The 12159-nt window shown below is 33.5% G+C and overlaps 1 protein-coding gene and 1 pseudogene across 12 annotated transcripts in view; one reads left to right on the top strand and one right to left on the bottom strand.

The window, feature by feature from the left end:
• FRYL (FRY like transcription coactivator) overlaps positions 1–12159 on the top strand; it is a 272059-nt gene that overhangs the window by 142863 nt on the left and 117037 nt on the right. For all 12 annotated transcript variants that reach the window (XM_025040241.1, XM_025040244.1, XM_025040245.1 and 9 more), the window contains 3 exons: positions 1961–2014; positions 5061–5200; positions 6122–6218. In XM_025040241.1, the coding sequence (XP_024896009.1) occupies positions 1961–2014; positions 5061–5200; positions 6122–6218 (291 nt within the window). The remainder of the gene's footprint in view (positions 1–1960; positions 2015–5060; positions 5201–6121; positions 6219–12159) is intronic.
• On the bottom strand, positions 9077–9195 carry LOC112471622 (annotated as a pseudogene).

Raw genomic sequence — 12159 nt, 5'->3', positions numbered from 1 at the left:
GTGAAAATAATTCTAAAGGTTATATAATAAAAATAATTACCCTTTCTTTCATTCTTAATCAGGATAATCACTGTCCACACAGTTTTTAGTCTACCATTTTTCATGCCTGTTATTTATCCATCTCTTGTAACACCTATCACCTTTTTTAAAAAAACACAAATAGGAGGATTATATATGTATTTTTTTTTTTTACCTAGGTATTTTTATTTTAACAATGTAAATTGGAGATTTTTCGATATTGGCTCATATATAAATTTGTCTTATTCTTTCTAACAGTTGAATATTATTTCAATAAAAGAAAGTGCTATATATCTATATCAATATCTATATCAATAATATCTATATTTATATTTATATATCTATATTTTTTAAACCAGTCTCTATGGAGAGGTAGTTTGGGACTTACCTCAATTTGGTAATTGACTGAAAAAAATGCTACAATAAATATTTTTGTTCATAAGTCTGCGTTTGTGTGTATGTGAATATAGAAAATAACTTGTATTCTCTTCAGTTGTTGCGATAATGAAGAAATAAACACATTTTGGTTTGTCTTTCTAAAATCTCTTATTGAAAGACAGTACACCTGCTTGAACAATGATTAAGGCATCCTCGACCACACTGTAATCAAACTGAGAGGTTAACAAAGTCCTTGATTAGTACTTTAGTGCAGTGCACTTATTTTATGGTTTTGTACTGATGGTAATGTGACTTCCTTTTGCATTCAAAAATCATTTTTGAAGTTTTTATTATGGAAAAAAATAGTCCATCTCTACTTCTTGGTTTAGGAAAAGCTCTGCAAGGATGTCAAATCTTCAGAAACCTTTGAGGAAAGAAAAATGTTAAGTATAAGACACAATGTGTTTCTGAAAAGGTTATTTGTCCTCTTTTATCCTTCTTGGATATTACGTTATTGTATAAATGTGCTGTGTGCTTAATAAACTAATTAGATCAGGATTCTTCAAAATATTACTGAAGATCTTTAATATTTACAGTGAAAAGAGGGATCAAATAAGTCAAATAAGTTGGAAAGAAACCACTTATTGTCTCCCCTAACATCCCCGTTCCCTTTAACACACAATTCATATTAGGATAGTAAAGGCCCCTTGGCTCAGTATTTTTCAAATCATACTTTCAGAAACATTGTTCTATGGGACTTAATGTATTACTTAGATTTAGGAGCTAGTTAATTAGGCATATATATTCTTATACAGGATTATCATCTTTTTGCACGTGGATGGTGTATAGTTTGGTTTTAGAGATATAAGACTAGTTCTGCAAGATAATTACCGAAGTGTACTTAGCGTAGGAGGGCTCAAATGCCAAGGACATACCAAAAACTTCTCCCTATTAAGAAAGTAAAGTACTATGGAATTCAGGTGTTTTCCTGATCCCATTTAACTTAGAAACTTGATTCTCTTATAGTAAGATTAGGAATTTCTATATTTTAGTGGTATAGACATTTGTAAGTTTATTTTTATGAAGACTAATTAAGAGAGAAGGAAATTGGAACACTGTTGGATAGAGGCTTTAAAATACACATATTTCTAAATTCCAGTTTCTTTTGTAGAAGGATGGCGTTTATTTTTCTGATACATATTTAATATAGAAATTCAGATAAAAAGCACAATGTCGAAAATTTAGAAAAGCATCCTAAAAAATCTCAACAAAAAAATCAAAATATGTTCGAACATAGTCAAGACATCTCATATTCAGTAAGTTAGGTATGTCGGGTAGCAAGGAGGACAAGTAGGTAAAAAGACTGGCAAAAGTATCACACTATGAGTAATAAGTTAAACTAATTATATTAAATTTCATTTGAATTAACAGAACAGAACCTTTCTTGAAACAATCTAAATACAAATGAAAACACAACCAAAACCAACTCACAAATCTGAACTGTTTATCATATGAAGGATTTCTAATATTCTATGTATATATATATATATTTTTTTAATTGTAGGAGAAGCCTTTGTCTAGATCTCTCCAGAGGGGTGAAGATTTTCAGTTTGACCAGGTATGCCAATTTGGGGGGAATATTTTTTCCTGAAAAGAAAATGTTTGTCCTAACAGTCTGGTCCAAATATAGCCAATATTAAGAAATTCCTTTAGTTTGTTTAGTGATCCTGTATCTCTTTATACACTAGATTCAGCCTGGAATTAACTGGTAGTTTGTTTTTTAACAAACAAATGGAATGAGTTGGGAACTGTGAATTTTATAGTTCATAGAATGAGGTGTGAACTTTAGTTCTGTTCATTTAGCATTTAAAAAATTTACTTTTTGTTGTTAATCTCTTTACCGTGCCCTTTTAAATTTTCTCAGAAAGTTTCCAGTTACATCCCTCAATCTTTCCTGCATACCAGCCCCTACAGTTTTTAACATTTGTTTTTTCCTGTTGGGGCTCTCAGAACATTTGCATAGAAGCATCCAGGCTGCTTCCCTCCTTTTCCACCCGCTCCTGGAAGCAGAGCTGGAGATCAGGATTTGGTCCTGGAAAGTGATCCCAGAGATCAGACTTGGGAGAGTGAAGCAGAGGAGAGGAAGAACTGACAGCATGGAGCATTTTAGAGGTCACTGCTGTGGACCCTGGGGCTTCATTCCACTTCTGAGAATTATACAGAATGTCTGTATAATTGTATGTCTGAAGAATGGGGTGCTAGGGCATTTGTCTGAAGCTCCCATTCCTAGTAGTTGAGAGCTGCCTCAAGAGGCATTAACTACATCCCATCTTCACACTTGTACTTCTAGCTGTGCTTGTGCAAAGGCCAAGTAGACTCTCTCTGTCAGAAAGCAAAAGAAGCTTGAAAAGAAGATATACAGCAACCGCCCTGCCAAATCCCCTTTATATAGATTACTAATATCTAAAAATTGTGGTATTTCTCTAATGTTAATTCTTTCCTCTTGCTGAGGTTAAATGTTTGATGAAGTGTTATTTTTGTCATAATTATGTTTGCTCAAGAATTATTTTATTATATGTTGATTGTTTGCAGAAACCAATAACCCAGATCAGCTTTCTATTCCCATCTAATATTCCTGAGATACTTTTCTCATAATCATGTATCTAGGAAATAGAAGTTCATATTAGTCTATTTGATTAAATAAAGATGACTGTTTAGAATTTTTTGGTAGAGATGCACCAAAATACTGTTTCTGGATCTCACTTCAGTTCTGCTGAATCTGGATCACCAAGAGTAGTGCTCTGGCACTTCCATTTTACAATAATAGCTCCTTAGGTGATTCAGATGCATACACTTAGTATATAACCATTAGTCTAGGAAGAAACCATGAATAGGAAGACTAGTTCTCTGTTACAGTAATAATAGGATCCCCTTATATAATGCTTTTCAAATTTTAATGCCACTACAAAGGAATTAATTGTTACTAAGTAATTATCTTTAATGTATTAGTCATAGATTATTTTAAGAGTATTTATATTATTTATGTCTTGAATTCCACTTCAATAATGAATGAATGAATGTACAATCAGAATTTGGAATCCTATTAAACAAGGTTTTAAGGGAAATTTCCAACTATTTTCTTATATTAATGATTAATAAAACTATAAACGATCATGCCTCAAAGCTTGATTTTTTTTTCACAATGAAAAGGTATGTGTGCTTTAAACTGTTTTAATATTTATATTAAATAAATATTTATATTAAATATTTATATTAAATAAATATTTAATATTTATTTACAGTGGCAGATGGTGTTTTATTTTTCCTTCTTTATTAACAATGAACCAAATTCTCCCTTTGAGTAGTAACAGTCATTAATAAAATTTAAATTTTTAAAAATAGTTAAATAAAATAAGAATCTCGTTTTACTTTAATTCCCTATATTAGAATCTATTTGTCTGTCAAATTATAGTAATTTATTAATAGAACCATGATTAAAAGAAGGCAGAGATAATGGAAAAGAGAACAGCTTACACAGTCAAATAAGTTGTTTTATTCTTTTCTGTTTTCCTGGATGAAATACATTCTGAAGTTATGTGAAGAACATAAAATATGAAAATTCAAATTTTAATTCCTAGAGGTATCAATTTATCTTCATTAAATAATAATTCCTATAGTCAGAGAACCAAATGGGACCTTGAGTATTCCTGCAACCCATAGTTTTTTAGTGATTCCACGTCTGCGCTCTAGGATCACTTTCCAGCATGTTTTACTGTATGCTGATTTAAAAATATTAATTTTATGAGCAATGGATTGAATCAGATATAGAAATTCTTATGAAGAAAGAATTTCTAAGTTTCTTTTCCTGGATTCTCAAGAAGAGTGATCTTAGGGCCTGCTCATGGTAACTAGTATACCCCTTACCACCATTCTAGGCAGTTGAGTTCATTCATGAAATGAATCTGATATTCACCTACAATTCATATGATTTCAGAGATGCCTCAAATTGAGTTGCAGTTGTTTATCCCACCCCATTATCTGTCCATTTATGCTCTCTATATATTCTGAGCTTTGAAAGCTTGTATACAACACATTTCTAATATTTTTATTTGTATCACTAATTATGTAATTATAATTCTCTGTTCTATATAATAGCAGTATAGAGTAAATTAGAGCTTTTCCCACACTTTTAACATAAGAGTCTTGTTCTACGTCTCTTCATTTTAGTGGCAACATTTTAGAACCTTTTGTTCACATGAGGAGAGAGGAACTGGCCAGGGGAAGGAAGTAGATGTGTTTTTTTCATGTTATACATAACAGTTCTCCCAGAGGTACCCATGTGTATAATCAGGGGTGTTACTGATGGTCATGTTTCTACACAAGTGAGTAGCACATGGAGGCGGGCAAAAAGGAAAGCCTCTGCGCTTAACTGAATGGATTTGGGTAAAGTTTAATAGTGGGTGAAACTTAGCCCACTTTACTACTTGGCTGTATATCCTTAGCACTTTCAAAAATTTTAAAACATATTTATTACTTTGTTAATATGTTTATTCACCTATGTTTATTCTAGAAATGTTAATTATTTTTAAGTGATTGCTGGTAGAATTCGGAGTGTGGTATTCTGATGTGGTATTTTATCTTCTGGTAATATCTTGTATTTTCAGTTGATAAGCTCTATGAGCTCAGTAGCAGAGCACTGTCTCCCTTCCTTACTTCGCACCTTGTTTGACTGGTACAGACGCCAGAATGGAACTGAAGATGAATCTTATGAGTATAGGCCTCGATCTAGCACAAAATCTAAGGGGTAAGTAGCTCATTTTTCACTGTTCTGCCTGGGATCAAAGCCCTTCCAATGAAGAGGGTGATAGTGTTATCAAATGAAGATTGTTATTGTTTGGTTTCTAAGCAGAAACATTGATTATTTTGTTATGAAGTAAGGGGAGAGGATAGTTCATACTTAAATGTAAATCGGGAGAAGGTACCAGTTAAAAGAAGTGCAGCCCTGCGGTACTTGCTACTGTGACTAGTCACGCAAAACCGAATTTCAGGAGTGGTATTTCAGTAGTGCAGTGAGGAGCTTTAGTAGTCATAGAAGAAATTAAGGAGATATTCAGAAAAGGTCCTATTCACGTGGTTTGTGAAGGAAAGCAATTGTTGTGATACAGGAAGACTGCCAATACCCTATGTTACTTTTCACGAGACCCTTCTTAGTGTTCAGATCCTAGAACTTGTCTTTTCCTCTTTCAAATTTTCCAGGGAGAGCTTGGCTTTCGGTAAAACATCTGTTTGTGTTCAGGTTTAGAATTGGACTTTAGTAGATGCCACTTGTGATTTTTCAACCTAGATTCGTGAGAAAGATACCTGGCACAGTATTTTCATCAGAAAAGTTATTACTTTTGTTTCAGTTCTTAATTAAATAATTTAAATTAAGTATGGAACAGTATTAGATTTTCTAAATGAAATTTAAAATATTTTTCTTTCTAGTTTTTTTAGGTTAGGTTTAATTTCTGACAGATATAATAGTGGAATATGTGTATAAATTGCTAATGTACAAAAGAAAGAACGTGAGAATATATAATATATATATGTTGGGTTATTAAGCTAGTATGAACATTCGCTATAAGACATTATACACGTTAGGAACTCAGTAAGTAACATGAACTACTAACCAATATTTGTTTTAAAATTCATAGTCTTAATACAATCGAATTTGGTATTGTTTCAGGGATGAACAACAACGTGAAAGAGATTATCTTCTTGAAAGGAGAGACTTAGCAGTAGATTTCATTTTTTGTTTAGTTTTAGTTGAAGTTCTAAAGCAGGTAAGCTCTTTTATTTCTGCAAAGTCTGTGTTATTTTTTTCTTCTTTTGCCTTTGTGTTTCAGTTACCTTATTTAGGATGATATGTCTAAAATTCTAACCCATATAAACTGAATTTCTATAATTCAAGTACACTTGTTTCAGTCGCCTGAGGCCTTTATCTCCTGTACCTATTACTTCCTGTTCCTTTTACCTTTGTATGCCATCCAGGACATGAAATCATGTTGGCAAAATGGAGTTGAATAGAAATTGTTTTAAATATGGGCCTTTAGCTACAAGTATGCTATGTCTGTCGTTCACCTGCTTCAGTCTTTTTTTACTTCCACTTTCAAAGAATTTCTTTTCCTAAGCCCTCAGACCTGCATTTCAACATGTAATAATTGTGCAGTGATGTTGAGGAATGGGGCTGATTTGACATGGGTAAGACTGAACTGTCAAGTGCAAATGGTTTTCGGTCTAGTGAAAATACCTCCAGATAATAAATTATGTTTATCCATTCAGTGAATATTAGAACACCTACTGTTCGCTGACATTGTTCTGGGTATTGCACTCGTGAGCTTAGCTGTGTATGCTATCTGAATGGCATGGACAGTAGAGATATGTATATATATGTTGCCAGGTGTCATGTATATGTTTACTATTCAAAACCAATACAAATATACATATCAATACCTGTACTGATCTTGAAAGTATGTTTTTATAAGTTTGTCATCCTTAAAATGTTATATATCATTCGAAGAAGATCTGTATATTTCCAGTCATGCACAATATATTTTGAAAAAATTTAGGAAACCTAAAAGAAAAAAATTATATTCCGCATATGGCATATTTGGACAGGGAGGTTTTTTTGTGATATAAAATGGAGTAGTAGAAGATAATATGACATTAAACAGCAAATGTAAGATATAAAAGTTGTTAGTCTATTTTTTTTGACATAGCTAATATAAAAATATTTGAATTATGTAATCATTTATGCTTTGCCTTTGGTTTTACAGTGTCTGTGAAAAGACATTGAAATTTGAATATCTGAAATCTGCAAATAAAAATCATTTTAAATATGTAAAATAGATAAATGAGTTAATCAAAGATAAAATCACTTTAATCGGTACCCATCATGAAAGTTTTTTAGTAAACGTGAGGAAGAAAATTTTTCTGGGAGATGTGCTAACGAGGCAGATTTGCTTTCTGTGACTTCTAAATTTAGCTGGGATCTTAAGACTCTGAAGTAACTAAAATCGGAGGAGCTGGGGGCCAGAACTGGCCAGACACCGTGGACTTTGGAATGGACTTTGACTGGGGCTCATTGGATGATGACTTTGGAATGAACTTTGACTGGGGCTCATTGGATTTGATTGCTAACATCTCCTGTGTGCTTAATGTAGATCATTTGAGTGGTTTGCTAAACAGCATTTGCACATCTTAGCTTAGTTAAATAGTATAGGGTTTCTTCTTCCAGCAGGAGAGATTGAAAACTCCCTGCACTGACAGTCAGGACTGATCTGGCTATTGTGCCTTGTTTCCTAAGTAGACATTCTTCTACTTAGCAATCAAGTCTCTCTTCTCATCTAACAGCTTCCCCTCATTGCACTGGCTTCAGAACTTCAATGCACAGATAACCCATGGAGGTTTTTCTTTCTCCTCTTCTCCTTCTTCCTCCTCTGCCCTTTTCCCTTCATCCTCATCTTTGTCTTCATCCTCCTCGTCCTTCTCTTTCTCCAAAATAATCCGGAGAGCTCTCTTGGTGGAAGAAAAATCAAGATCTATAAACGTAAGACCATTCTTTCAGTGAGTTCTTTTTTAAAGTCCCCTGCACAAAATCCTTTCAGACTCATGGTTCACATGGACTCAAAATGTGAGAAAGAAAAATACAGTGGCTCTGATAGCCAATCTTTGTTTTTGGTTCTGTCACCACATAGTTTTAACCTATAGTTCCCTTTCTACTTACCTGTTTCTCTCCTTTACCATTATCCTCATACCTTCATTCAAATGTACCCATCAAAGAATAAAATATATCACCAAGAACATTGATGTACTTTATTTTAAATCCTATATAAGATCTTTTTTTCTCTCCTAGTAAAAGGCAAGTCTTTTTTTTTTTTTTTTTTAGCTTCTTTACAACTAATAAAACTACAGAAAATGAAGTAAAAATCAATAGAACTTTCTGAGATATCATGACAAACTAAACCAATTTTCTTCCATGTCAAAGTGATATAGGGTTTAATAGATCTGGAGAGTAATCAACATAATGTGTCTTGAATTTAATAAGACTTTTACTTTGTCCCACATAATATACACATATTAAAATATGATTTAGTTTTATTTTGGTGAGATAGTCCTAGGAGCATTGAAGTATTGATACATGGTCGGTTCAGTCTTAAGGAGGAGTAAATATTCCTTGTGGGTTAGTCTTTGACCTCATATATTAGAAATTATTTGTTTCTCGAATAATTTGTTATACCTTCAGTGATAATCACACATGTTTAGAACTCATAAAGACTCCATATCCTTTGTACCAGCTGGTCATTAGAATAAGCTCTGGGAGATAATCATGGCAAGTATTTTCATCCCAACTGTGTCATTTACTTGCTTGTGCAACTTGGGCAAATAATTACCCACCAACTCTTTTCTCTTTTGTAAAGGAGGGATGATAATAGTGCCATTATTGTAGAATCATGAGAATTAAGTATGATAATGCCTGGGACATGGAAAGTGCCTAATATATGTTATCTGTTCTTTTTTCTTTTTTGCTTTTTGTTTTTTGTTTTGTTTTGTTTTGTTTTTTAGGCGAGGCAATCCTTGGTTGACCTCACAGATTGCAAGGACCTCGTCAGCTTACAATCCCTTATTTTTTAATTTTTTACGTCTACAGCACCTGGTCTTCCTAGGTGGTCTCCTATCCAAGTACTAACCAGGCCCGACCCTGCTTAGCTTCTGAGATCAGACGGGATTGGGCTTGTTCAGGGTAGCATGGCCATAGACTATTTTCATTTTAGAGATGAAAAAATGTTCTTAGTAATTTAAGATTATAAAACTAGTTAATTTTTTTACTACAAGTTTTCTCCCTTTAATAATAAAAGTAAAATTATTGGTAAAATCAGAGATATGAAATCAGATGAAATGGCCAGTATCTTATAAAATTAAAATTTTAATCATAACAAGTTAGACAAAGAATTGAGTTAATATAAATGTGATGAAATTAGTGTGATTGATTCACTGGAGGAACAAAATTAATTCAAGATGATAGGGGACTCATTTTATTTTTTCAAGAAAGTCAGAAGAATAATTTTGGGGTCATGGCAGACTACAAATTTTAGCGCTTTAGTACCAAAGGTTTTAAAATATGTAATAAAAGCATGTTTAAACAGCAATGTAGCATTTAGAAAGTTCAAAGCAATTTTCTTTTATATTGAATTTTAGTCAGACATATTTATTGGAACAAATAAGAAGATTGGGAAACCAGGTCTGTGAGCCATTTCAAGCTCTTTGCTTAGTTTTATCAGTGCTTTTGTGATGTATCAGAAGGTGGAGTAGATCTTTAGTACTTTCAGATTTAAAATTAACATGTTAGATGTTGATAGGCAGCTCTGAAGATTATGTGATTATTCGTAATTTTGCTAAGACATGAATTTTATTCATTCACCTTTTTTGTTGAGAGCTGATCTTTTAGGTAATGAATGAGCATTGTTGATTCCTCAGTATCCATATCTTACCCTAGTTTTGTTGTTTTTCACTTTCATCATGTGATAAAAGCTTTAAATTTTGGGAGTTGGACATAGGAATAGCCTTGGATTAAAACTTGGGTATTTTTTGGGATATATGCTTCTTAAATGTTCAAGTAGAATTAGAGCTGCTTCTAAAATCACACAAAATGAGAACTGAAAAATTCATGATACTGAAGATGGGAATATTATTCCATAAAAGTAGAACTTTTTCTCTAGAAACTGAAATGGGATTCCCCCCTTTTTAAATTCAGTTGAAAATAAGGGGAGAAAAAGAGTTCAAGAATGTGCATTCTGATAATATTCATTCTTTAAATAAAGATTCTAGTCCCCCCCCCCCAAAAAAAAAATTAACGGTAAGATGCATTTCTTCTTTCACTTTTGTTTCTAATGTGAACAAAATTGAAAGTTTTGTCTTTCTCATTTTCTTTGATCAAATGCGTTTTCATATATCAGAAACTGGGCACACAGTATATTCTAGAGAAGTACGCACAAACTTTTGAACTTCAGTTTCCTCACCTGTAAAATGGGGGACAAATACCTGAAAGGCTGTTGTAAGTGTTGTGTATAATGTATACAAAATGGCTAACTAATACCTGGCACACAGGCAAATAAAAAGTGATGGTGCGATAGTGTGGAAATCATGAAGAGCACACAGCATAGCTAGGCCATGTGTCCCTGTCTTTCTGGCACTGTTGGTCTTTGGGCGTAACTGGAGCAAATATAGACTAGGAGAAATTATAGATTTAAGTCACCTTATGTTTCATTATCTCTGGCCTAGAGCACGCCAAACATCCCTGTGAGGAAATCAATATGGTAAAACCACAGCACAGCACAGTAGGTGGGGTACAAAAAGTTAAAACATGTAAAATGCAGTGTTGCATTCTTGCAAAGTCACAGAAACATCTGGAGCCAGCCTGTGTGTGCTGTGAGTTCTGGAGTAAGTTCTGGGAGTCAGGCGATTTGATGCAAACACAACCTGTTCCTGGCTAAAGTTTGGCATCACCTGGTGGTAGATGTCTGCTCTGTTTTAACTATTAATAGGATAATTAGTGCTGACTGGGAAGAATCAACTCCAGTGATTCCAGTAACCTCTTTGTTACCTGGGGCTGCTCTTTTTCTTGGCCCAATCCAGGCATGATCAGGCTAGGAGAGTACATCTGCCTCCCTGCTGCCCTAATGGGCTCTTGTTTCCCGCCTTTTTTCCCTCTGCCAGGCCTTGTCCTCAATATCTCCATCCTATATTCTAGTTCCTTTATCTGCCCTACATTCCTAGGAGGTAAGAATTTTGGTCTGTTCCCTTTCAGAGAAGGGTGGAAAAGGTGAGAGGACAAGGACCAGTCTTTAATACATCCAATTTTGCATTCTCTCAGGGCTAGTAATAATAGAGTTCTAATCTATTACCTGCAATTAACAGGTGAGGAAGTGGAAACTTCCTCAAGGATACATAATTAGTAAAAAGAGAAGCCTTGGTTTGATTAGAATAACCCAAAACCCAAGTCTTTCTATACATTCCTATATCAGTAAGATGTAATTGCTGTACTTTTATAATGATTGGATGTGTTTGCTTATAAAAGGTTGAAAAGCTACTTGTAACTATGCAGTCAATCATAAAATCCTGGTTAAATATCCCTAATTGTTAGATAAATTCTGGGTTCAAAATTTCAGTTTACTAATATGGGACAAAGGTTAAGACTGTTCTTTTAGAGTCTCTGAGTTCTTGAACTTTACTATGTAGAATAAATTTAGTTTCTATCCTGTTATTAGATTTATTAAACATGGGTTTTTAAATCTCAGCTTCCACAAAATGATGAATAAAGTTCATTTCTTTCTTGTATTATCAGGTTACCTTTAACAGGTTCTCTGAGATCTAGAAAAGTAGAGTTTGGATTATGGCTGCTTCCTTGCTTAACCCCTAGTTGATTTTGTGATAGGGCAGTATAAGAGTCTCCCTCATAGTGCATTTTCTTCAAATTGGATTCCAGATACAGGCCTTTAGGACAGTCTTAATTCTAGGAAATGTGAGACAAATGCTCTTTCTCATCCTCCTCTGGTAACTATAAATACTGAGCCACTTACCCAAGATGAGGCTATAATATAGCCATCAATCTTGGAGTAAAAGTTCACTATGAGACTTTTATTTTTATTTTTATTTTATTTTTCAGTTAGAGCTGGCATTTAGTATTATTTTATATTAATTTCAGGTATACAGCATAGTGGTTAG

The sequence above is a fragment of the Pteropus alecto genome, unplaced genomic scaffold (genome assembly GCF_000325575.1).
Source record: "Pteropus alecto unplaced genomic scaffold, ASM32557v1 scaffold57, whole genome shotgun sequence".
Lineage (NCBI taxonomy): Eukaryota > Metazoa > Chordata > Mammalia > Chiroptera > Pteropodidae > Pteropus > Pteropus alecto.
The sequence above is the reverse complement of the archived record's forward strand: the minus strand, read 5'-3'. Positions and strand labels throughout refer to the sequence as shown.